General features: G+C 59.1%; 1 protein-coding gene across 5 annotated transcripts; it reads left to right on the plus strand.

Moving 5' to 3' along the window:
- On the plus strand, positions 1–24,458 carry PPP6R1 (protein phosphatase 6 regulatory subunit 1). 5 transcript variants are annotated; one of them, XM_032612646.1, is made up of 24 exons: positions 1–833; positions 10,352–10,584; positions 12,374–12,560; positions 12,641–12,778; positions 12,870–12,935; positions 14,283–14,395; positions 14,482–14,595; positions 14,887–15,049; positions 15,144–15,296; positions 15,412–15,546; positions 15,841–15,905; positions 15,997–16,112; positions 16,195–16,280; positions 16,440–16,529; positions 16,606–16,703; positions 19,174–19,231; positions 19,324–19,496; positions 21,843–21,976; positions 22,062–22,242; positions 22,352–22,422; positions 22,580–22,661; positions 23,128–23,238; positions 23,321–23,392; positions 23,505–24,458. In XM_032612646.1, the coding sequence occupies exons 2-24, from the start codon at positions 10,358–10,360 to the stop codon at positions 23,506–23,508; spliced, it is 2,637 nt and encodes an 878-aa protein (XP_032468537.1). In that variant the 5' UTR covers positions 1–833; positions 10,352–10,357; the 3' UTR covers positions 23,509–24,458. The 5 variants fall into 5 exon arrangements, with proteins under 5 accessions (XP_032468537.1, XP_032468533.1, XP_032468538.1 ...); XM_032612642.1 differs by lacking the exon at positions 1–833 and adding an exon at positions 3,470–3,572; XM_032612645.1 differs by lacking the exon at positions 1–833 and adding an exon at positions 4,741–4,920.
- Positions 24,459–24,861: the final 403 nt, after the last annotated feature.

A 24,861-nucleotide genomic window follows, 5' to 3' on the forward strand; every position in this document is an offset into this window, starting at 1 on the left:
GCGAGGGATAGAGAAATTCAGGAGCAGGATTTCCTGTGGACTTTGGAACGGAGTCGCAGAGAACGATGCCCTAGTGTGCAGTGGGGCCTGCGCACTGGGTTGCCTGGGTTTACTTAGGAGAGACCGGTGGGCACATATCGGAGCAAGCACTTCTGCGGCGGAGTTATTCTAGCTGGGCGTACTCCGCAGCGGCTGGCCCAGCGCGCATGCGACGGTAGGGCTCGGGCGCGTGGCCTCCGCACACACTGCGCACCGAGTCGGCGGCGGGAGGGCGGGGCCTCCTGCGTGCCTCCGTTCTCAGGGGATTGTGGGGATAGTGGCGACGGAGCCGGGCGTCTGAGGCCCTGAAGCCGACTGCAAAGCCCGGAGCCTCGCCGGTGTGGGGAAGGGGGCGGTGGAGGAAGTGGGCCTCGGCTTCCGTCAGCCGTTGCTCAGCACTGCGGCCTGTTCGGACTGTGGAGTAGGACGCCTTCTGTGACCGGCCCTTGCTTTTCCGCAGGGCGCGCCGGGCCGGGGAAACCGGGGCGACTTCCCAGCTGAGGGCCTACGTGGGCCTCGTGACCCCGCCAACCTCCCTCAGACACCTCGCCTGCGGGCCCCGGACCCCCACCCCACCCGGCCGGCACTGACCACCGAAACTCTGGAACTCGGCGCGCGAGGGCCCCCCTAGGCCCGAGACGCTTGCGCGAGCCCCGGCGCCAGGGCGAGACCCCGCCGCCGCCCGCCGCCCCTACACACCGGCTCCCTGAGGAGGGGCCGGAGCCGCCGGCGGCGGGGCGGGGGGGGCGCCCCGATGAGCCCCGAGTGCGAGGAGCCGCCGCCCCCCCGCGCAGGTGAGCGGACCATACCGGGAGTCTCCCCGCAGTCCAAGCACCCGAGTCACCCTCCCCTCCCCCGAGTGCCCCGCCCAGGTATCCCTGGAGTCTCTTCACCCCTTCTCCTTCGGACCCTGTCCCTCGTCCGTGGGGGCTCTCCACCCCCGGTCTGTCCCTCTCAGCGCCCCAGGTCGCCTAGTCTCTCCCTCTCAGCCCCCCTAGTCTCCTGTCTCTCTCCCCCTGAGGCCCCCTAGTCTCCTGTCTCTCTCCCCCTCAGCCCCCCTAGTCTCCTGTCTCTCTCCCCCTCAGCCCCCATAGTCTCCTAGTCTCTCTCCCCCAGGCCCCAAGTCTCCTAGTCTCTCCCTCTCAGCCCCCCAAGTCTCCTAGTCTCTCTCCCCCAGCTCCCCAAGTCTCCTGTCTCTCCCCCTCAGCCCCCCTAGTCTCCTGTCTCTCCCCCTCAGCCCCCCAAGTCTCCTGTCTCTCCCCCTCAGCCCCCCAAGTCTCCTAGTCTCTCTCCCCCCAGCTCCCAAGTCTGTCTCTCCCCTCAGCCCCCCAAGTCTCCTAGTCTCTCCCCTTCCGCCCCCCTAGTCTCCTATCTCCCTCTCAGCCCCCTAAGTCTCCTGTCTCTCCCCCTCAGCCCCGCTAGTCTCCTAGTCTCTCCTCCTCCAGACCACCCTTCCTTCTCCTCTCAGGCCCATTCCCCTGCCTCAGTGTCTCTTTTTTCCACATTCCCCTCCCTCACCTCGTGTCCTGCCTCCCCCCTCCTCACCTCCTGTGATTCCACGGGTGCCCCCTGTAGTATTTTAGTGTCTTCCCCCTCTGGCCCACTCCCCCGCGGACCCTTCCCCAGGACACCCCTTGCCCTCCCTCTCTCTGCCTCACCCCCTCCTTCCATGCCTGCTTCGTAGACTCGTGGGCTCTGACTCTCACCCTGGGCTCAGGACACTAGAGTAGTCAGGCTTTCACCCTGGCCGTGGCTCTGCGCCCTGCTGTGTCGGGCTGTGAGGAGGGCAGGGAGCCAGGCTTCTGTGGAGCAGCCACCACTCTGTCCCCTTTCTGTGAGGTGAGGCCGGCTGAGGGCACAGAGGGAGGGAGGGACCAGCCCAGGCCCTGCCCGGGGGAAACAAAGGCAGAGCCGGACAGTCACCGTTGCTGGTGGAGTGACAGAGGTAACTCAGGGTGTTGTGGAGGCCACAGAGCAGAGGGACTGGTGAGACTGGCTCAGCGGGTGGCTTCTATCTAGGAAGGGTGAGTAGAAGTTGACAGATGGAAAGTGGGAAGAAGGGCCTTCTGGGTGGAAGGAACAGCACGTGCAGATGTGTGAAGGTGGGAACCCAGGAGTCGTCTGCGCACCTGCGGTGCAGATGTGCTGGGAGCGCGGGCAGGATACCCTGGTCAGGCTGCTTGTCCAGGCCCTTGAACGTGACCCGGTTAGGGTCTTTCTTGCTGGATGTTTTACATACCTGTACGTCAGTGCCGAGGACACAGTTGTTACCGGTAACACCAGCCTGAAAGGCAGGATGTTTCTGGAAAGGAAGATGTGTTGTCAGGTGTGGGACGGGCTTCAGAATTGTAAAGAAGAAGCTTCAGTGGATGTCGAGGGGTGCTGATGTCAGTGCTGTCCTCATAGGGTGGTTCTGGGGATTCAGCATGCTGTTTGTAGAAGCCTGGAGCAGAAAGCAAGGCACAGGAAGTGCACCAGGATGAGGAGCTTTTAAGGTTATTATTTAGTTTGGGATTATCCATTGCAGTGGTTCTCAACTCGGGGGCGGGGAGCGATGGTATCCCCCAGGGGACGTTTACTAACGGTGGGAGACATTTTTAGTTGTTACAGCTCAGGGGATGCTACTGGCATCTAGTGGGTGGAGGCCAGGGATGCTGCTCGACCCCCTCCAGTGCAGACGACAGCCCCCCACAACACGGTGTTTTCCAGCCCAGCTGTCAGTAGTGCTGCAGTGGAGAAACTGCTTTCTTGCTTGGGTGTTGTATCCTTGTGGCTTATTTGCTTTCTTGCTACTGTGAGCGGCTGTATGTTCTGAGTTGTGTACTTTCATTTACTTTTGTGTTTTTAGTAGTTAGTTTTGTTGGGATACCTACTGTTCTTTCCAGTAAAGGAGAATCTGCTGGTCTCCCCCCAACCCACCCACCCACCCAATGTTTTTTCAGGACCCATGGCCGGGTGACCATAGCAGGTCACCTTTCCCCTCTGGACTCCAGTTTTCATCAGTTCAAGAAGTATCTCGAAAACAACAAGGCCTTATTGTATAACACAGGGAGCTATATTCAGTATCCTGGGATAAACCATAATGGGAAAGAATATGAAGTAGAATGTGTATGTATGTATAACTGAGTCACTTTGCCGTATGGCAGAAATTAATACAACATTGTAAATCAACTAGGCTTCAATAAAATAAATTAAAGAAGAGAAGTATCTCTAGCTGTGGGCTTGGCCTTATGCTAGGTCCCGGGAAACTGGCATCTTGCTGCAGGAGGCAGGCGACCGAATAGGCAAGTCCTGTCGCAGAGCGCTTGGATGCCATCGTAGTGTGACCACAGGAGCTGTGCAAGTGTGGAGAAGGCCTCTAACGCAGTCAGGGGAGGCTTCCTGGAGGAAGTGGTGTCTGTGCTGAAGCCTGAAGGACCCACGAGGAGCTAGCTAGTCAGGCCCAGAGAGCTGGAGGGAAGGCAGAGGGAGCAGTCGAGCAGTCAGGTGTGGCGGGAGTGTTGAGCGCCATGCGGGTTGCAGCAAGAGATGAGGTGAGAGAGGCCTGGACGCCCTGGTGGAAACCAGAAGCCTTCCCCGCATTGCCGGGCTCCGAAAGGGAGCTTGGGCAGGCTCAGTACCTGGGGGGTGGGGACACACCTTCCTTTCCAGGCTGAACCATGGTTTCCCCCTGAACACTGGTTTTGTGGATCTTCCCATGGGAAGTGCCATCTTACAGTGACCGCGAGGTGTCTCTCAGGGAAGAGACTGAGGCTTAGTGGAGTGAGGTCCCTGGTCTAAGGCCCCAGAGATTGGAATTTTGGGAGGCAGATTGGAACTCAGGCCTTTCTGACTTTGGATCACCCTATAACACTCACTCCTGCCCTCTGATTTCCAAGAGCTATTTCAAAATCTGTTCGTTGCTCTTTTCCCCTTTGAACCCATCTAGGAGATGGCACTGAATGGAAGCTTTTGGGCCCCTCCTCAGTCCTTGGCCGGGTATCCCATTCTCTTCTGTTTCCTAATTGTTCCATCCTCTGGGATTGGACCAGAGCTGCCACCTCCCCTGGGCAGGTATGGTCTAGGGCCAGAGTGGTGGGAGGTGTTGCCCCTAACTGTTGCCTCCCCACTCCCCCAGCCCCCCATGGGAAGGATGAGCCACAGGAAAGCTCCAGCCCATTGTCCCGTGTGGCCTTGGCCAGGTCCCTCTCCTCTGGCTTCTGCGGCCCCTACTTCCAAATGGATGTCCCGCCGCTTACCTTGCTGGGTCTGTGTTGGGTCCTGCTGTTATCCATTGTCCCCTTCCTGGAATTGGAAGTCCCCCACCCCCATTACATTTCAGATTTGGCTGAGAGCTGACGGACGGGGGGGCAGTTAGAGGGTGGTGGTCTTGCTGTCCTCTGACCTGCTGGGCCTTGCAAGGGGCTGGGGGCCTGGCCAACCAGCAGCAGGTTCTCCCCCTCCTGCGGCTTGCCTGGCCGCTGTCTCTTTAGGGCCTGTTGGCCTGTGGTGGCTGAGGGCAGCAGCGGCAGCAGGCCTGAGCTGGCCTCTCCCAATGTTGGAGTCTCTGGGCATCTCAGGTGACGGCCCCAAGGCCCTCCCAGAGGCCTCTTCACACTTGACCTCCACTTCCGGGTGCTTCAGGGCCAGGGCAGGCGAGAAAGGGGTAGCAGATAAAGGATCAGCTCACGGGCTCCCTTGCAGGTGGGGCTGTGTTTGGACGGACAGTGGCAGCAGCGGCAGTGGGGACGCTCTGTGGGAGCTGCAGTCGGGCCCTGTCTGAGCCCAGGCAGGGCCAGGGGCTGGCAGGCTCCTGAGAGGGGCAGCTGGTGTCGGAGGCCTGAGAACAACGCAGCAAAGCAGGAAACCTGAGGCGATGGTGCAGAGCTGGCAGAGAGAGAGGTAGTTTTCGTTTTTAATGGCTTCCTTTGTCATTTACAGTTTCCCCTTCTTCCGTTTGCAGCCAGAGTCATGGTTTTCAAACGGTCGCTAAAAACCAGTAGGTAGTCACTTCCGTTTTCTTGAAGTTGACTAAAAGTTGCAACGAGTGGGGGTGGCGGGGTGTATGGCGCCCACCAGAGCACTTGAGTGACCTCGGTCACTCAGGCAAATGGGGCATTTCCTCAGGTCTTCTGTTTTTAGTGCCGTCACCCTGGGTAGTGGCTGTTCCTTCCCTCCTGCTCAGAAGTGTCCAGGCTCTTCTAGCCTGGCCTCAGGGACAGATAGGAAAGGCCAACACCTCCTGAGCACCTGCTGTATCAGGACCACTGGCCTGACCCTGCTGTTCTCATAAAATGGCCCTTCCTGATGGCTGTGCTCCCATTTCACAGATGAGGAAACAAGGCATTTGTGCCTGCCCATATTCACCCCCTTAGAGAGTAAGAATGAAACCCACCTCTCCTGTCCAGTTCCCAGGGCTTCCAGGAAGTTCCGTTAAGTGGAAGGTGGGATTGACTGTCAGGACTTGAGGCTAGAGTGAATTGAGAGTTTATGGCGGGGGAAAGTGTTTTTCTCTTTTTTCTGTTTTCTTTTTTCCACTTCTCCTGTATCTGCATCTCTGTTCTGCATAGAGTTTGAGACCTGATGTTTGTAGGATACTGACTACCACTCGACTGCATCTGATCTTTGCAGCCTTCTCTGATTTTCAGAGGAGGGACCTGAGGTTCTGAGAGTTAAGGGGCCACCTGGTTTCTGAGGCCGCTGGAGTCCACACGCCCCAGCCCTCCGCACCGCACCCGCTCTCCATTCTCCATTCTCTGGCAAGCCAGCTTTGGGAGGGAAGTCCTACCTTCTGTCCGAAGCAGGTGGGAGGGGTGGGGTGGGAGGAGCGAAGCCTGTGCCTATCTCCAGATGCTTTGGAAGTGTGTGGGCGTGCCTCAGCCTTGAGAATTTCCTCCTGTGCTCTGGAGAGGGCGCTGAGTCCTGGTTCTGCTGTGGCTCGACCCCTGCGGGTCCCCATCTCCTCAGCTATCAAATTGGAATAATAACAGTGCTGTACCTAGTCGTCTTGATTAGAGATACAGTGCCATGCAGGTGCACAGGTTCTCTGAAGGGGTTGCAGGGCCCTGTCCCCCAGCTCTGGGGGGCCTGCTTAGCTCAGGGACAGCCTTGGCAGTGAGGGGGGACCTGGGTGTGCTCCCGAGGTGGAGCCTTCACGCCTCAGCCTCAGCTCTGCCCTGGCGGCTTGTCAGTTCGGGGTGTCTTGGATGCAGAGCAAGGCCAAGGCCTGGCCCTGTCACAGCAGCCTCAGGCAGCTTTGGTTTTGTTTGTTTTTGACAACTGGTTTTTTGGTTGAGATGTAATTCATATACCATATATGACTTATTCATTTAAAGTGCACAATTAAACAGTTTCTGGTCTATTCAGAGTTATGTAATCATCAGTCACCACAATGGATTTTTTTTCAAATTTTAATGACTATTATAGACTTTTTTTATTCCTTTCCATTTTGACAGTATATCCTAATCCAGACATTTTGTGGCTTAACCATTTCTTTCTTTTTTTTTTTTTTGGCTGCATTGGGTCCATTGGCTTCATTTGGCTTCATTGCTGCGCGCGGGCTTTCTCTAGTTGTGGCGAGCAGGGGCTGCTCTTCCTTGCAGTGCGCAGGCTTCTCACTGCGGTGGCTTCTCTTGTGGAGCACGGGCTCTAGGCGCACAGGCTCAGTAGTTGCGGCACACAGGCCCTAGAGCGCGCGGGCTTCAGTAGTTGTGGCGCACGGGCTTAGTTGCTCTGCGGCATGTGGGATCTTCCTGGACCAGGGCTGAAACCCATGTCCCCTGCATTGGCAGGTGGATTCTTAACCATTGCGCCACCAGGGAAGTCCTACAATGGATTTTTTAAGTTGAGGTATCGTTGACAAATAAAGTTGTATACAATTGGTTTTAGAACTTTTTTTTTTTTAGAACATCCTTTCCCCAAAAGGAAACCCCATACCCGCTAGCAGTTCTTCCCCGCCACCCCCCACGTCCACCATCTCCTGAAAACCACTAATCCGCTTTCTGTCTCTATGGATTTGCCTTTTCTGGATGTTTCATGTAAATGGAAATATACGACGTAGTCTTTGGTGATTGGCTTTGTTCATGCCACCTGGGTGGCCTTTTGACCTCTCTGGTCTCCTTATCGCCGCACAAGTCTGTGATGTAGAAAGAGGTGGTGTTCTCGCCATGGCGAGCTCCTTGTCCCTTGGGCCCAGCAGTGGCTGCCCCTTGAAGTGATTCTGGTCCCAGGTCCACCTAGCTCAGGAAACCCATTCAGGCCCGGCTGTGTCTTGAAGTGAAGAGGACGGTGGAAGGGTCCCTCAGAGGTCTGGGAACTGGGCAGAAGTGGGGAATTGCCCTCGTGCAAAGGCAGGTCTCTGAGCACTTGCAGAGCGGGGGGTGCTGCCTTGATTTCCTTTCGGAGTAGTGGTCCTCACTCCGACACAGGGACCCACGTTTGGCACCGGGTTCAGCCCACTCTCCTTCCTCCCATCCCCAGCGTGCCTGCCCTGGTGGTCACCCCTACCCCACCCCACCCGACCTGTGACTGTGGTTTATAGGGAGCCTCTGAGTGTGGCTGGGGGAGACAGGGTGGGAGCGGGTCCCTTTACTGATTCCCTGACAGGTATGTCAGCTTCCTGCCTCAGGAGCAGGGTCCGTGGGAAAACTTGGGGTGCCTTTCAGTCAGTGTTTCTGAGCACATATTGCATGCCAGGTACTGTGCTAGGTGCTGTCCAGGGTGCTCACAGCAGCCCAGCAAGGAAGGTTCTCTCTGTGTGGTCCACCATCCTATCAGGGCACATTCAGCGTAAGGGCTGTACAGGCTGGGAGTGATCTGGCCCAGCCTTCCTTCCTGAACTCAGAGATGTCCACTGAGTAAGTGCTAGACTCGAGGCTGAGTTTCGCTAAGCCCCGCAGGGACCAGGAAAGAGCTGGCCTTCAGCTCCTTGAGGGTGTCAGCTGGTGAGAGCCAGGTTAGGGAAGGCCGTAGCCAGGGCAGAGCCAGTGCTGGCAACCACCTTGGGCCTGAGCTCACTCACTTATTTTGTGAATGTTCATTGGCAGTGGCTGGGCACCAGTGAATGGGATGAGGCCCTGCACCCTGAGAAATTACCTCCTGGGGTTTGGGTGCCATCTCCACAGTTCACCAGCCCCCAGACCTCGGTGTACTTCAGTTTCCTCACCTGTAAAATGGGGCCATCGGTTCCTTACTTGGGGGCGATCGTGAGGGTAGATTGAGATAATGGCTGTGTGGGCCTGGGAACGGTGTCAGGGGTGCAGCTAACGTGGTTTGTCCACTTCATGTGTCTGGCGTGTTGTCTGCAGTATGCCCTCATTCCCGCAGAACCAGAGGCCTAGGGCTGGAGGCAGTGACGTCACACAAGAGGCTTCTCAGGGGGCTGCAGGCTCTGAAGGAGATGCGCCCTGAAAGGGCAGTCGCGGGGCAACATGTGAGCAGCCAGGCCAGAGCTTGCTCAGGGAAGGGTGGTACCAGGGGACGTGGCCTGGGCTCGGCACACACATGGAGGTGGGTCGGCCAAGGGGGTGGCAGGTGTGAAAAGCCTGGTGCACATACTCAGACAGGACTGGGACGGTGAGTGCTGAAGAGCAGGAGGTCCTGGGTGGGGAGCACCAGGAGACGGTCAGGGGCCCTCGGGGTCTTCATGCGGAGACAGGGGAGCCACCTCAGGGTCTCCTGGGGGGAACAAGCATGAGGTGCTCACGTTTGTGTTTCAGAAAAGCATCCTGAGTGGGGTGGAGTGCAGGGCTAAGGGGGCAGTCCCGGCATGCTGTCGGACAGGACCCATGAGGCCTGTGGGACTGGGGGCCCTCAAGTGCCCCCTATGTCCACCCACTGTCTGGGGTCGGTGTCTGCTGCTGTCTCCCGAGGTCATGGCTCGTCCACTCCATCTTCAACCGTAGGTGGCCAGGGCTTAGGAACTGACATGAGTCCTGGCAGGGATTGCAGATTTAGAGCCACTTGTTCCCAGTCACTGAGAAGTCACCCAGAGGGCTGGGAGGAGATAAGTGAGGCTCCTGAGGAGGCTGGAAGGGAGAGCTGGATGCTGGTGGCGTCTTGAAGGAACCGAGGGGCAGAAGGCCAGTCGCCTGCCTGCGGCCACACGTGCCACCCAGCTCTGCCCCGCTTTCAGCTCCAGCTGCTTCCCGAGTCGAGCGTCTTTCTCCCCTGGGCTGCTGCCCTGTGTGGCAGGCATGCTCTCCGTGGTTGGGATGGTGTGGGCCAGAAATGGCGAGGGAGGGCATTGTAGGAGAGGGACTGGTGTGTGCATCTGGGAGGTTCCAGGAGGGGCATCCTGGTCTCTGGGTCTGTCTTCAGTGGTCTCTGCTTCAGGTGGTCTCCACGAGGTGGCTGATGTGCGTGAGCTCTGATCAGCGCCTGCACGGTGCTCGGGGGGCCCAGCTTACCCGGGTGTGGTTGCCCGTACAGTGGGGTGACCGCAGCCCCTCCCGAGGGCCATAGGCACAGCACCCGGTGCATAGGGAACCTGAGTGGGCAGCAAGTGACCTGGGAACTGGCGGCCAGCTCAGGGCGGGTCTCTACCCGGTGGTCGACGCTGGGAGCCTATAGAAATCTTCAGAGGAGCAGCCAAATCCTTGCTGGTTGAGGGCTTGGACCCGCCTGGCACCTGGTCAGTGCTGCACCCGAGATGGCCCTAAGGCCAATGCCGGGTGGGGTGGGCCACAGCCAGGCGTACAGGGTCTCCCGTGCTGGCCAGCGGCTGCCATCCTCCAGTGCTGGGCGCTGGCTTTCCGTCCTCCCTGCTAAGGTGGTTCCCTGTCCTGGTTCCTTTTGGCCCTGGGCAGCAGCTGTTCTGGGAGCTGCCACCCCCTCCCCTCAAACTTTTCCTCTTCCTGTCATGGCACTGGGTACGGGGGCTTGGGGGGGTGTGTGTGTGTAGTGTCCAGGCAGCGGCCACAGCCTGGAGACGTCGCAGACCTTCCTCCCTCTGCCCCTACCCCACAACCTGCACACAGCACAGAGCTTGCTGGGCTGGATGGCAACCGTGCTGGCTGTCATGGGGCATTTTAATTTGTTCGGCAATGCAGATTGAAGCAAGTCTGATGCCAGAGGTTCCAGGATGAGCACAGTTCCAGCCTAGATGTGCGGACAGTGGACACAGGCCCTGTGGGGGACAGGATCACGGCGGCTCCGTGCACAGCATCGGGGCTGTTTTCCACAGGGCCTGTGTGTGGTCGCACCCGGGGGTCTTCCCCAGGCCTGGGGGCTCGGCAGTACACAGGACAGTCGCCCATAGGGTGGTCCTCGTAGGCTGGGAGGTGGAGGGAAGCAGGCGGGGTCGGACCCCACGTGTGACAGCCCCTGCCCGCAGGGCGCCATGTTTTGGAAGTTTGACCTGCACACGAGCTCGCACCTCGACACGCTGCTGGAGCGGGAGGACCTGAGCCTGCCCGAGCTGCTGGACGAGGAGGACGTGCTGCAGGAGTGCAAGGTCATCAACCGAAAGCTGCTGGACTTTCTGCTGCAGCCGCCACACCTGCAGGCCATGGTGGCCTGGGTCACCCAGGAGCCGCCGGCCAGCGGCGAGGAGCGGCTGCGCTACAAGTGAGCCCCGCCCTGTCGGTCCCCCACGGTGGGACACCCCGACTTGCTGTGGACATCGTTGACTCCCGTTTTTGTTACGGGACTTCCCAGACGGAGGGATGGGCAGAATGAACCCGAGGACCCTTCCCCAGCTGTTAGGGGTGCTGTGTTTGGGCAGTGTGTTTCATTGGCCCACACCCCACCCCCACTTTATTTCCATGGTTTATTCAGTTGGATTTTTGTTCCCTTTTTGGAGTATGGGCAGCGTGAGGCCTGCCCCCTCACCCCCCACGTCCCCAGTGCCCAGCGTGACGCCAGGTGCTAAGGGTGTGCCTGTGCCCCCTCCCACATGCTCTTCTGCCCTTCCCTCCCACCATAGGGCCCTCGGGTGTGCCAGAGAGGGTGGGCGAAGAGGACAGGGCCCTGTTTGAGGGTCAGTAGGAAATCGTCTCCATGACGGGAGGCTTCTGTCTGCCCTAGTCTCTGCTGCCTTTCTTTTTTTTTTTTTTTTTTTTTTTTGTGGTACGCGGGCCTCTCACTGTTGTGGCCTCTCCCGTTGCGGAGCGCAGGCTCCGGACGTGCAGTCTCAGCAGCCATGGCTCACAGGCCCAGCCGCTCCGCGGCATGTGGGATCCTCCCGGACCGGGGCACGAACCCGTGTCCCCTGCATCGGCAGGCGGACTCCCAACCACTGCGCCACCAGGGAAGCCCTGCCCTTCTTTTTTATTTATTTATTTATTTTTGGCTGTGTTGGGTCTTCGTTGCTGTGCGCGGGCTTTCTCTAGTTGCGGCAAGCGGGTGCAGATGCTACTCTTCGTTGCGAAGTGCGGGCTTTTCATTGCAGTGGCTTCTTTTGTCGCCACTGTAACTAAGCATGGGCTTTGTTACTCTGCGGCATGTGGGATCTTCCCAGACCAGGGCTCGAACCCGTGTCCCCTGCATTGGCAGGTGGATTCTTAACCACTGCACCACCAGAGAAGTCCCTTTGCTGCCCTTCTTGAGCCCTGCTCAGTCTGTCCTGGACAATCCTCTTGGTTCCCTGGTGTCGCCCTCTCCCTGGCCCCTCACACTATAGACACGCAGGTGGTCCTTACGAGCTCTGCATCTTCTGTCCCCGGAGGTCTTGAGCCACATGGGGAGTGGGTGACTGCTTCTCCTCACTTTGCCCTTTGTGAAGTGGGGGTCTGTAAGGTGCTGCCAGCTGCTTAGTGTGGGGTCTGGTGCACAGTGGGGACCTCTGGGGGGCCAGCAGAGTGTCCCCTGTGTCCCCCAGTGTTCATCTGTCACTTACCTTGCCCCCACGTGTGTCTTCTCCCTTCTTTGCTTTGTTCGCCCGGCCTCTGTACCCCCTTGAGTATGTCCAGTGGCCCCGTGGACTGGGCTTTTGCTCATAGTAGCAGGGAGCCTTCATTCTGACACCTGTGCCGAGCTGCCCCTGGGGTCCCTGACGTGCCTCAAGGAACCCGCTTCCCAGAGGTCTTATAGTTTATGGGGCAGAGCTGGAGAAGGTTGTGGTCCCCCAGGGCCCTGGGTGGCACACTGGGTGGGGCAATCCTCTCCCTGTCTGTACAAGGAGGTGAGGGGATAAGGTTGGATTTTAGAAGGGTCATCGGGGCTGGGCCTGGGTCAGACTGGAGGGTTGGGGGTAGAGGGACTAGAGGGACAGGTGTTGATAGGGGGTCAGGTCCAGGCTCAGGAGGCTGGATGCTACCTTGAGGGGTGGGGAGCATGAATGGGCTGTGACTGGGAGGCGGGGTGGTTTGGCCTCCGCCCCCACCGTGCCCTCCCCGGCCCTTTCTGGGTGTGTCAGGTACCCCAGCGTGGCCTGTGAGATCCTGACGTCGGACGTGCCCCAGATCAACGACGCACTGGGTGCGGACGAGTCCCTCCTGCACCGGCTTTACGGCTTCCTGCAGAGCAGTGGCAGACTCAACCCGCTGCTGGCCAGCTTCTTCAGCAAGGTCATGGGCGTCCTCATCAATCGCAAGACCGACCAGGTGCCTGGGGCCCCAAGGAGGGTGGGCGGGTGGGCGTGGGCCGGGTCCTGCGCTGACGTGCCAGTCCCCTGTGTCCCCAGCTCGTGTCCTTCCTGCGGAAGAAGGACGATTTTGTGGACCTGCTGCTGCAGCACATCGGCACCTCGGCCATCATGGACCTCCTGCTGCGCCTCCTCACCTGCGTGGAGCGGCCGCAGCTGAGGCAGGACGTGGTCAACGTGAGTGCTGAGGGGCCGCAGCGGGGCAGCTGGGCAGGGGCGGGCGGCAGGAGCGGGGTCAGTGAGCGGAGCGCTACCTTCTCGCCCCCAGTGGCTCAATGAGGAGAAGATTGTCCAGCGGCTCATTGAGCAGATCCACCCATCGAAGGACGACAATGTGAGTGCAGCCCACCCACCTGATGTTTCCAGCCTCCGCCCCACACCAACTTGTCCCTCCACTCCCTTCTTAAACGAGTTGATGAGAAAAGGAAGCATTTGGAACTGTGTGTATTTGAGCGGGGGGCTCCTGCTGAGAACAGAAAAGGGGTGTACACACATGGAACGTTTCTCAGGAACTTGGCCCATCATCCCTTGAGGGGTCAGGGCTCTGAAGGGGGTCCTTTGGCCCTGGCCCCTCGCTGCTGCCCTTCTCAGGGGCCCCCTCTCCTCCTCCCCTCTGTTGCTGGCTCTGTGGCCTGGTGGCTTTTCCTGTCTCTTATGCCTGGATCAGCTCTGCCTGTCCTTCAAAGAAGCCACCCAGGAGCCCTGAGTCTGTCCGCCCGGCCCACTGGCTTGTAGGCAGAGGTCCACAGGCGCAGGTAGTCAGCACCAGGCACTCAGCCAGTGCCTGGCCTGGGAGAGTGATGACTGTCCAGGCCTTTGTGGCAGAGGGACTAGGGGTATCTGCCATGAACCAGGTGGCAGGGCATCTGTGAGGGGCTCTGAAGTGCGGCCCTGGCCTGGTTGGTCTGCATGGGCTGGGGGTCTGTGTGGGTGGGCCCTGGAAGCACCTGTTGGGTTAGGCTCAGAGCTCTACTTATGGTTTTCTTTGTTTATCTTGCAACAACTTTATTACATACCACATAACTCACCCATTTAAAATATAGGATTCAGTGGCTTTTAGTATATTCACTGGGTTGTGCAGCCCTTGCCATGTTGACCTTAGAGTATTTTTCATCACTCCACAAAGGAAATCCTGTACCCATTAGCTGCCGCTCCCCATTTCCCTCATGGTTGCTTGGCCCCCACCAACCACCAGTTTGCTTTCTGTCTCTGGGTTTGCCTGTTCTGGATGTTTCGTATAAGTGGATTGCATGATGCAGGGTCTTCTGTGACTGGCCTCTTTGCCTTAGTGCCAAGTTGTCTGTGTTCATCCATGTTGTAGTGTGTGTCAGCGCTTCATCCTTTTCTAAGGCCAAAGAACGTTTCAGTTTGTGGATAGACCACAGTTGCTTATCTGTTCACCAGGTAGTGGACGCCCGAGTTGTTCTCCTCTGTAGCTGCTGTGCATAGTGTGGTGTCTGTGTGGGGTGTCTCCTTTTCCAGGAAGTCGTCTTTGGTTTCCCTTTCTCTGTGTCGTCTCTGCCTTCCCAGTGTTTGGTGCTTTTGTTCTCTCCCTCGGCACTTGTGTCCCGGGGTCTGTGTGACCCTCTGTCCTCAGGGGCGGGTGCCCAGTCTTCAGCTTGTGGGGCTTCCTGACACCAGGGCGGGGCCGGGCTGTCAGCTCTGTCTGCCCCTCCCCCAGCAACATTCCAACGCATCCCAGTCCCTGTGCGACATCATCCGCCTGAGCCGGGAGCAGATGATCCAAGTGCAGGACAGCCCGGAGCCCGACCAGCTGTTGGCCACCCTGGAGAAGTGGGTTTGCAGGTGGTGCCCAGTCCAGAGGGAAGGGGGAGCCGTCTGGGGGCCCTCCTCCCTGACGCTTGCCACCCCCGCCCCAGGCAGGAGACGATCGAGCAGCTTCTGAGCAACATGTTGGAGGGGGAGCAGAGCCAGTCCGTCATCGTGAGTGGAATCCAGGTGCTCCTGACGCTGCTGGAGCCCAGGAGGCCCAGGTGAGAGGCTGGCCTCCCTCCCCAGGTGACCCCTCAGAGCCCCACCCTCCAGTTCCAGGGTGGGGGTCACTAGGGTTCCGGAGGGGAGTCCTCTTGTTCCCTTCTGGCAGACGAGGAAACAGGGTGAGTAGACCGCCTGTAGCTTCGAGCTGGTCACTGCCCCCAGGATCCCGGGCTCCCAAGGGCAGCAGCTTCTCACTCCCTCCCAGGTGTGGCCCACACGTGCAGACGTGTGCACACACATGCATGTGCACAGGCTGTCTGGCGGTTCACTCTGCTGTCCCTCTGCAGGTCTGAGTCTGTGACTGTGAACAACTTCTTCAGCAGCGTGGATGGGCAGCTGGAGCTTCTGGCCCAGGCAACCCTGGACAACGCCGTGTCCAGCGTGGGGACCCTGCATGCCCTGCGCCCACGGCTCAGCCGCTTCCACCAACTCCTGCTAGAGCCGCCTGAGGTAGGTAGGGTGTGTGGGGGAGGCGGTGGCAACAAGGGCGCCCCGCCGTCAGGGCAGTGCTGGGGCAGGAATTGAGCTTCTCCTGTGCCTGCAGCTGGAGCCGCTGCGCACGACATGGGGCAGCCTGGCCCCACCGCTGGGCAACACACGGTTGCACGTGGTCAAGCTGCTGGCCAGCGCCCTGAGCGCCAGCGATGCGGCCCTGACCCAGGAGCTCCTGGCGCTGGACGTGCCCAACACCCTTCTGGTACAGGGGACAAAGGGCAGGAGGCAGAGGGGGCACTGTGCAGAGGGATGGTTGGGTGGGGAGGACGGGGACTGGGTGGGGGCCGCTCGAGCCAGCCTGTGCCCCTCACCCCCAGGACCTCTTCTTCCACTATGTGTTCAACAATTTCTTGCACGCCCAAGTGGAGGTGTGTGTGAGCACGATGCTGAGCTCTGGGCCTCCTTCCAACAGCAGCTCTGACACACCAGCCCAGAACCCTGTCGTGAAACACGTGAGTGGGGCTCCCAGGTTCCCCCTAGCCCGGGGCCTAGGGAGGAGCTGACCAGTGGAGCGCTGGGGGTGTGGACAAGCAGGAGTTGGAGGCAGGTGGAGTGGCTCTGGGGTTTGCTGGGTGGGCTGAGCGGGCGTCACACAGGCAGGGGGCGTTTCTGGGTGAGCAGAGGAGGAGCGTGCGTGTGCACACTCACACGCTCCTCGTAGGCAGACCAGGGGCTTGGAAGTGGGCTGGGGTGGCAGGACCCAGCCGTGGTCCCGCCCCACGCCAGCCCCTCGCTGCTCCCCCCAGCTGCTGCAGCAGTGCCGCCTGGTGGAGCGCATCCTGACCTCCTGGGAGGAGAACGACCGTGTGCAGTGAGCGAGCGAGCGTCGGGGCCTTCCCTGGGGAGGGCAGGGCTGGGCGGGAGGGGCGGGTCTGTGTCCAGCCGCGGCCCCTCTCGCCCAGGTCCGCAGGGGGCCCTCGGAAAGGCTACATGGGCCACTTGACAAGGGTGGCCAACGCCCTGGCGCAGAACTTGGAGAAGGGGCCCAACGCCGAGCAGCTGGGGCAGCTGCTGAAGGGTGAGGGCTGGGGCTGGCCCGGGGGCGGGAGGAGGCTGGGCGCCTGGGGCCTTGTGTCCTCACACCCCGCTTCCCCCAGCAGAGCTGCCAGAGGACCAGCGGGAGCGGTGGGAGGTGTTCGTGTCGGGACCCCTGGCGGAGACCAACAAGAAGAACACCGTGGACCTGGTGAGGCCCCTGCACCCAGGCGCGCCCACGTCAGCCCTCGCCGGTGCTCCTCCTTCTGGTCCAGCCCGGACGCCCCTCCCCACAGTCCCAGCTCGCGCGCGTCCTCTCTGGGGGCTCCGCAGGCCCTGACCCCTGCCCTGCCCCACCCCCGCTGCCCAGGTGAACACCCACCACCTGCACTCCTCCAGCGACGACGAGGACGACAGGCTCAAGGAGTTCAACTTCCCAGAGGAGGCAGTGCTGCAGCAGGTGGGGGCGGTGGGGGGGGCGGGGCGGGGAGGCTGTTCTGGACGCCCGGCCCTGACTGCCCCCTGCACCCTGGCAGGCCTTCATGGACTTCCAGATGCAGCGCATGACCTCAGCCTTCATCGACCACTTTGGCTTCAATGACGAGGAGTTCGGGGAGCAGGAGGAGAGCGTAAAGTGAGTGTGGCCCATGCAAGGCTGGGGCAGGCGGGGCCCGCCGGCCGCGTGACACGAGGGACGTGAGGTGGCGAGTCCGCACGCGCTGCCGCAGCGTGCTCCTTCTGCCGTCCTCCCTGCGTCCTCCTCGTGTCCCCACTGCCCGCCTACCCACACGTGGGGCTCAGCCTGGAGCGCAGCCGGCCTCGGGCCCTCTCCCCGCCTCTTGAGGACCAGGCAGGAGGCGTGGGCGTCCTGGGACACGGGGGCTGGCTGTGCAGAGCTGGGCCGCGGAGCTTGTGGGACAGACACTCGCAGACTCAGAGCTGGCCTACCTCCCTACGTGGAGGCCTCAGAGCCTCGTGAGAGATGGTTTTCAATGACCAGGTCTGATTATTTGTGTTTGTCCTGTAACACTGACAGCAGTCGCTTCTGGCCTTGCGCTCGTGAACTACGTTCTTTATTGTCCAAGTTTCTTGCTGACAGAGAAAAAATTAAAAGTTTTAGTGTTTTGTCAATTTCACGAGCAGCCTTACGACAGCAATGGGTAGATAGTGAAGGGAAGGTCAGGCAGCGAGAGTCTGAAGGGGAGACTGTGTCGGGGTGGGAGCAGAGCCACCGCCTGTGGACTCACACTGGACCCTGGGGGCCATGCAGGCTCCTGGGGGACGTGCTCCGTGACCGGCGCAGCCAGTGCTGTCAGAGTAGAAGATGAGGCCATGACACCCAAGAAAAAGTGGAACAGTCACCGAAGGGCATGCCGTGGGGGTGTTCCTGAGTTGGGTAGTGACAGAAAGGCCCGGCTGGCCCCTTAGGGGCTGCATGTGGGGGCCGGGGCCCTGGCCTGGTCTGTTTCATTACAGGCAGCATGCCGGGCCCTCTCAGGTGTTGCCTAGTTATGTGCCATGACGACCCTCTGCTCAGGGCTCAGGAGCCCATCTGCAGCTGGGAGATGCAGTGCTGTCACTCACCCCAGGGCACTCACCAGTTACTGTGGGATGGTCAGCTCTGGTCTTTCGGGCCCACAGCGAGACAGAGACCCTGTAGGACTCAGAAGTGAGGTTCGTGTCTGCTGCTGCTCTGTCCCGCACAGCGCCCAGTGCTGGGAGGCCCCCTGGAGAGGAAGAACACTGGCCAAGGAAGACACCACCCCTCCTGGCGGGGGTGGTGACACTCGGTGAATGGCCTCAGCTTAGCCGGCTGCCCTTTTGGGATGAAATTGTGTTGCTTCTTCCGTCAAGATAAATCCCAGTGAGGTTAAAAGCTTTAAACGTAAGAGAAAAGTAAAGCCGTGAAGCATTCTGGAACAGAAAATGGATGAGTATCTTTCATCTCAGGGCTGAATGAGCTGTTCGCAGGGCTCTGGTTGCTGGGCCTGCCAGCTGTGCGTGCGGGCTGCTCCCTCTCTGTGAAGGAGATGAGAATACCTGCCCTGGTGGTGGTTGTGAGTCCATCTGTCACGTGCTTGGACCATGGCTGGTGCCAAGTCAGCACTCAGAGATTGTTGTTAATGTACTTCCTGAATCAGAGAGACAGATAACAACCTGGGGAGGATCCCTACCACATGGCGTGGAGCCCTGACCTTGGCATAGATGCTAAGTGCTCTTTCCACAGAACAGGAGAAGGATGGATTGGTGCCCCAGGAAAAAAAGGGGGTGCAGGATGCAAACAAAACCAGTAGGAGGCTGCTGAAAAATTGCAGTCTGCGGGTAGGGGTATAAACTGACAGATCTCTTTCCACAGTTTGTGTCAGTATTTAAAATGCATGGATTGAATTCCTTAACCCAGGAATTGCACTTCTGTGAGGCCTTCTGAAAGAGAAAGAATTGAGCAGACATGGGTGTGGGTGGATGTGGACACTGAAAGGCTGGAAGTTGGAGATGATGAGCACCGCACTCTCCGTGATCCCTAGGATCACTCGCCCCCATCTGGGTCCTGCCTCGGGCTGGCAGTGGGGCCCACACAGAAGCGTTTTTGTTTCAGCTCCAAGGCTGATTCTTTTGGCCCAGACTGACCCTCTTTGGGCTGGGGCGATGCTTTGTGTGGGGCGGCCCGTGTGAGGCTGCATCCAGTAAAGTCACTGTGAACAGTGAGCTGTCTCCTGTGGGAAGTGTGTACATAGAAAATGAATAATCTCACCCAGCATATGATCTCAAACCCTAAAAACAACCTCTCCAGCTAGGTTCTGTGTCCTTTATTTTACGGTAGAGGAAACAAGGTTCAGGAGTCTTAGGTGGGGCCTGACCCCGTCTCCTTGTGGGACCTCACTCGGCTGGGGGTGTGCAGCTTGGGCGACTCACTTAACTCTGCTCTGCAGACATCTGTGCTGATGGAGGGTGCTGCCAGAGTTGATATGGGGTTACAGATCAGCTTTAGCGAGGAGGTGTGTTCGCTGGTACAGGGCCCGAGGAGAGCGAGGGTCGTCCAGCAAGGGGATGAGAGGGGGAAGTGGCCTGAGCCTCCCCTCAGTGCCCCTGTGCTTCTCCCGCAGTGCGCCTTTCGACAAGACGGCCAACATCACCTTCTCCCTCAATGCCGACGACGACAACGTGAGTGCTGCCCTGACCCCTGCTGGTGGGGGCGGGCTGCAGACAGTCAGCTCACCTCACCACCACTGCCCCCCCCCCCACCGCCCCCACAGCCCAACGCCAACCTGCTTGAGATATGCTACAAGGACCGGATCCAGCAGTTCGATGATGAGGAGGAGGACGAGGAAGAGGGCCAGGGTTCGGGGGGGTCTGATGGAGAGGATGGTGCCTGGCAGGGCGGCCAGCTGGCCAGGGGGGCCCGCCTGGGCCAGCCCCCGGGTGTGCGGTGAGTACCCTCCTGCAGGCTCCCCAACACAGCAGGGCCACAGGGCCCATGTAAAATGGTTTTCATCAGCTGGAGTGAGTGAGAAAAATAAGGAGAAGGTAGTGTGTCTATTATTTGGGGCGCTTTCAATTGTGAGTGATAAAAACCCAATTCAGATAAGTTCAGTTACAAAAGGAGTAGGATAACCGCTTGTGCAAGGCTGGAACGGTAGGTGGGTCCTTCAGGTACAGCTTGGTCCAGGTGCGAATGGAATCATTATCTGCCCCCACCCCCACTCTCCTCTCCCCTGCGGTAGCTGTCGGGCAGGTGTTCTTCCCAAAAGGGCAGTAAGTGTACTGTCAGCTCCTTTCCCAAATTCCAGTGAAAGGAGACACGATGATTGTCCCTCACAGTCCCAGCATGCGGGTCAGTAAGCTGTGACCTGCTGTTTGTACAAGAAGTACATTATTTTTTCTCTTACTGGCTGGCCCCAGAATCACTGACTAAATGCATTTGGGTGGCATAGACTTGCCAATGCGAATACCAACTCAGGGCCTGCACCTTGACCCCTGTGGCTTCTGATTTGAGGGTTAGAGTGTTTTAACTTTTTAAATTGACGGGTGACTAGCATACAGACAAGTAGACGAATCTTAAGTGTCCGGACACGTGGACATCCCTTTGCCAGCACCCAGAGGAGGGGGCAGAACCATCCTTGTACCCCCGTGCCTTCTGCTGGCCGCCTTCCGAGGGTGACGCTCTCCTGACTTCTTGCCCTATAGATTTTGCCTCTTCCTACATGTGAGGCCTATCCCTCGGGTGGGTGTGGTTGTGTGTCACTTGCCATCCGCTGGTGTGTCATTGTGTGACTGCCAAGTTGATTTGCACTTACGGTGTCATTGCCAAATCCAAGGTTGTGATGCATCCCTGTGTTTTCAACGTCAGCTTTTAACGTTTAGGTTTTTGATCCAGCTTGAGCTAGTTTTTTAGATGTGGTGTGAACTGGGAGGGTCCAGCCTCATTCTTCTGTGTGTGGGAATGCCAGTGTCGCAGCATCACGTGTTGAAGAGACTCCCCTCTCACTGGATGGTCTTGACACCTTTGTCAAAAATCTTTCTACTGTACGTGCAAGGGTTTATTTCTGGCCTCTGTCTTCTGGTTCATTACTGTTTCATCGTAGTGAGTTCTGAAATTGGAAATGTGAGCATCCAGTTTGTTCTTCTGTTTTAAGTTGTGTTGATCGTTCCAGGTTCCTTGAGATTCCAGGTGAATTTTAGGATCAGTTTGTCAGTTTCAACAAAGAAGCCAGCTGGGACTCTGAGAGGGATTGCCTGAATCTATAGGGCAGTTCAGGGAGTGTTGCTGTTTTAACAATATTTTGTCTCCCAGTCCATGAACATGGGATGTCTTTACATTTATTTAGGTGTTCATTACTTTTCACAGTGTTTTGTAATTTTCAGAGTATAAGTTTTATGCTGCTTTTGTTAAATTTATTTCTAAGCGTTTTATTCTTTTTGATACAATCCTGAGTGGGATTGTTTTCTCAAAGTCATTTTGAAGTTGTCACAAGTGTGTAAAAATAAAAGTCTCTCGCACATTGATCTTGTACCCTGCATTCTTGCAGAACTTGCTTGTTCTAGCAGTTGTAGAGGACTCCTTAGGTTTCTGGATGCAAAATCACCCTTTCTGCAGTTAGAGATAGTTTTGCTCCTTCCTTTACCAAGTGGGAAGAGCAGGCCCCCACATCACTTCCCTGATCTGGGGGGACATCGGGTCTCCCTGTTCAGTGTGACATGGGTTGTGGGTTCTGGAGATGCCCTCCGAGGTTTCCAGGTTCAGGAAGCTCCCTCTACCCTGTCTGTCTACCCAAGCGTCTGGCTCGTTTTCACTGTGCGGACAAGCCCCTTCTGGTCACGGCAGTCAGTGACCGTGGAGCAGCATCCACGTTTGCTTAGCGGTTCCCCATTGGACAAGGTGTCTGCGTGTTAGTCAACACTCAGCCGTTACGTTTGGAGCAGCTGCGCTGCTGGACTTTGCCCTCCTCCGAGGCTATAATGGATGGAGGAAGAGTGCGGAGTCAGCCTTCCCTGCCAGGGCTGTGCAGGGGGTGGGAGGTGTCCCCGTTCCTGCTGAGGGCTGGGCGGGGCTTTTCCGCCCCTGTGCTGCTGGCCACGCTCTTTCCAGAGGGCACTCAAGTTCCCACCTGCCTTCCCACCACCATGGGACATGGGCTCTTTCTCTGGGCCTCTTCCCCGCTGCCCCCTCCTCTCCATCCCTTTGAGTCCTTCCCATCGTTTGCCTGGGGCTGGCCTTGGTGGGGTCAGAAGGGTGCCCAGCACAGTGGCTGACTGACAGGTGTCCCTGGGGCAGGAGCGGAGGCAGCACAGACAGTGAGGACGACGAGGACGACGAGGACGATGAGGACGACGAGGATGGTGACCGGCGGGTGGCCCGTGGCAGGGCTGGGCCCACCTGTCATCCCAGCCCCGGCCCCCAGCCTCCGGGTGGGTGCATGCGCGGGGCTGCCGTGGTCAGGTGCATCCGGCTGTCTGCCTCTGTGCTCACCCCTGCTCTGCTCTCCCTCTCCAGGCCCCAGCTGGACAGCTACCTTTGACCCAGTGCCTGTGGATGCTCCTACTGGCCCCCAAGCCTGCAGGGAGAAGGAACCGCACTCTGGGCCCCCTGCCCCACAGGAGCCCCGCAGCGGGCCCCTGGACCTCCCTACCCCGAGCCCAGCTGGCCCTGCAGCCCCCAGCACCCTGCAGCTCAGGTGAGGCCTAGTGGTGGGTGCCCAGGGCCCGGTTGCCTTAAGCTCCAGCGCCGACCCCAGCTGCAGGGGGGCGGGGGCTGCACCTTAGGCTCCTTCTCTTGCCTCCTAGGTCTCAGGATCCCATCCCTTCCTCAGCACCTCAGGAAGCCACAGATGGCAGCAAAGTAGCGGAGCCCCCGGGTGAGCCGCTCTCTACCCACTCCCCATCCTGCCCACCTCACCCTCAGCCCTCCCATACACAGCTGTCCCCTGGCCTTGTCCACACCTGGTCCTGAGGAGCGAGGCTGGTGTTAAGCTCGCCGAGTCTCACATCTCTGGGCCACTCTACTCCGCACAGCCCCCTGCCAGGCCTTGGTCAGTGTTGGGGACCTCCAGGCCACCCTCAGAGGGACGCACTCCGCCCCCAGCTCCTTGGACAGGTAACTGGCTAGGGAGCAGCCACTAGGGGGCCAAGAAGGGGAGAATCTGGGGAGGCGGGTAGAGCCTGGTCCCTGGGCTGTCCCTGCCCTGGAGCTGAACCACGTGGCCCTTGCAGGACCCTCCTCCCCGCAGGTGTGGGCCACTGCCTCAGAGCTTCAGGAAGCTGAAGGTCTAGGGCTGTGCCTGTGCCCACACATGGCCACAAGAGAGGATTCTGGATCCCAGGGTCCCGCACTCAGCCCTGGGGTGGGAAGGCCCAGTAGGATCAGAAGGGGGCTGGAGTGTGCAGAGCTCGTGTCCCGCTAACCTTGAGCTGCTGCTGCCGGTGGGCGGCTCCCAGGGGTCTTCGGATGTGAGGGATGCCCCTGAGCCGTGCACTCCTTCCCTGCTTACACAAGCAGGGGCTGAGGGATGAGAGTGCCCAGGAGGGTGTCAGTGACAGTAACCCCACGGGTCCCCCCACAGTGCAACCAGAGACCCTGCTACCTCTGTCCCGGCCCCCAGGGCCCACCAGCACCCCCAGACCACAGAGGGGGTGAAGAGCCCAGAGTCCTTGGGGCTCCCCCGAAGCCAGAGGTAAGCATGGTGCAGCCTCACAGGGCAGCTGGTGTTACATAGGGGGCACTGACCTCCCCACGTTGTCCCTCTCCCCCAACAGTGCCCTGGCCCTCGAGCCACTTCCGATGCCCAATGGCTCTGCCCCAGGAGGGCCGGCGTCCCCGGGCTCCCAGTGAGTGGTAGGGCTGGGGGCAGAGGGTGGGCTGGGGCAGGGCAGGCAGGAACTTCACGGGGTGGCCACAGGGTGGCAGGCTCCTCACGTGGGTCTTCCTCTCGGTTCCCAGGTAACTGCCTGGTCCCAGTGGTGGCAGCCAAATCCTCCGTACTCCACGTGGACCCTGTCCGGGTGGGGGCAGGGCAGGTTTCGCAGTGGCCCTGTTGCCCCATCACCCCATCCTTACCCTACCCACCCCAGGTCCTCTCTGGACTCCCAGGAGGCTGGTGCCAGGGAGACAGGCCCCTCACCCCACCCCCATTTGCACTGAGAGAAGAAATTATGGAGTTTTGTCTCCTAGAATAGAGTCAAATAGAGAGAAAGAGAGAGAGAGAGAGAGACCTATATTATATATTATGTGTATATATATATATATATATATATATATATGTGTGTGTGTGTGTATATATATATATATATATATATATTTCGAGGGGGGAGAGAGTGGGTAGGCGGGGAGCCAGAAGGAAGCAGGACTGGGCGGCAGTAGCTTGGACCTTCACCCTGTCCCACTGGGGCTGCTGTGGTGAGCGTCCTGAGGCTGCCACCCACCCTCCCCTCCCACCATGCCCACCCACCCTCCGGTGCAGAGGCCCACACCCACACTTGGCCTTTCAGCTCAGGTCCACCTTGGGGGAGGGCCCGAGTGGGGGTCGTGCCTTTGCCCAAATACCCTTGCCTCGGACCCTGCACTTTGACCCAGGCTGGGAGCTAAAAGACCCTCCACCTGGCCCAGCCAGCTCTGTGGGAGGGAGCTGGGGGTCCTGGTCCCAGGGGGCCTCCCCAGTGACATTCCCTTGGGGCCCTCACGCACTCACTGAGACCCCCCCCATCTCCCATGGACTCTGGGGTGGGGGTCTGGCTGGGGTCCCCGTCCTACTCCCAAGGGTCTGGGGTCCAGCCCAGCTGCCAAGTGACCTTGTCCCAGCTCCCTCTCCCCAGGCTGGTGTGAGTGTGCGTGTGTTTGTGCCGAGCTTCTGTTTCATATTGCAAATATAAACAAATAAAGGAAGACAGTTTAAGACTCTTGCTGCTCAGACCTTGAGTTCTGGGACATGGGGTCGGGGAGCCTGAGCTGTTCCCGCATCGTGGCCTCTGGGGTGGGACCCTTGGAGCATGGAATTAGGGTTCTCAACCTCCAGGCTCTGCTGTGGGGTAACTTCTGCTCAGACTGCTAAGCGTTTCCTGGAGGAGCTGAGCACTACCCAGCCTCACGTGGGTCTTGGTCCCAGCGAGCCGTCCCCTGTCCACACGCGCAGGCTCTGGGAGGTGTGGTGAGTGGGCTTCTAACCAGCCCCCTTCCCAGCACCCCCTCACCTGCCCAGCGTTTTGCAGAAGCCATGTCCCCTGAACCCTTTCCCCTTGGTGGAGCAGTGGTAGTTGGGGGCAGCCAACCAAGCCAGACAGGTGGGCGCCCAGCGGGTCCA

Source organism: Phocoena sinus, chromosome 19, assembly GCF_008692025.1.
Source record: "Phocoena sinus isolate mPhoSin1 chromosome 19, mPhoSin1.pri, whole genome shotgun sequence".
NCBI lineage: Eukaryota > Metazoa > Chordata > Mammalia > Artiodactyla > Phocoenidae > Phocoena > Phocoena sinus.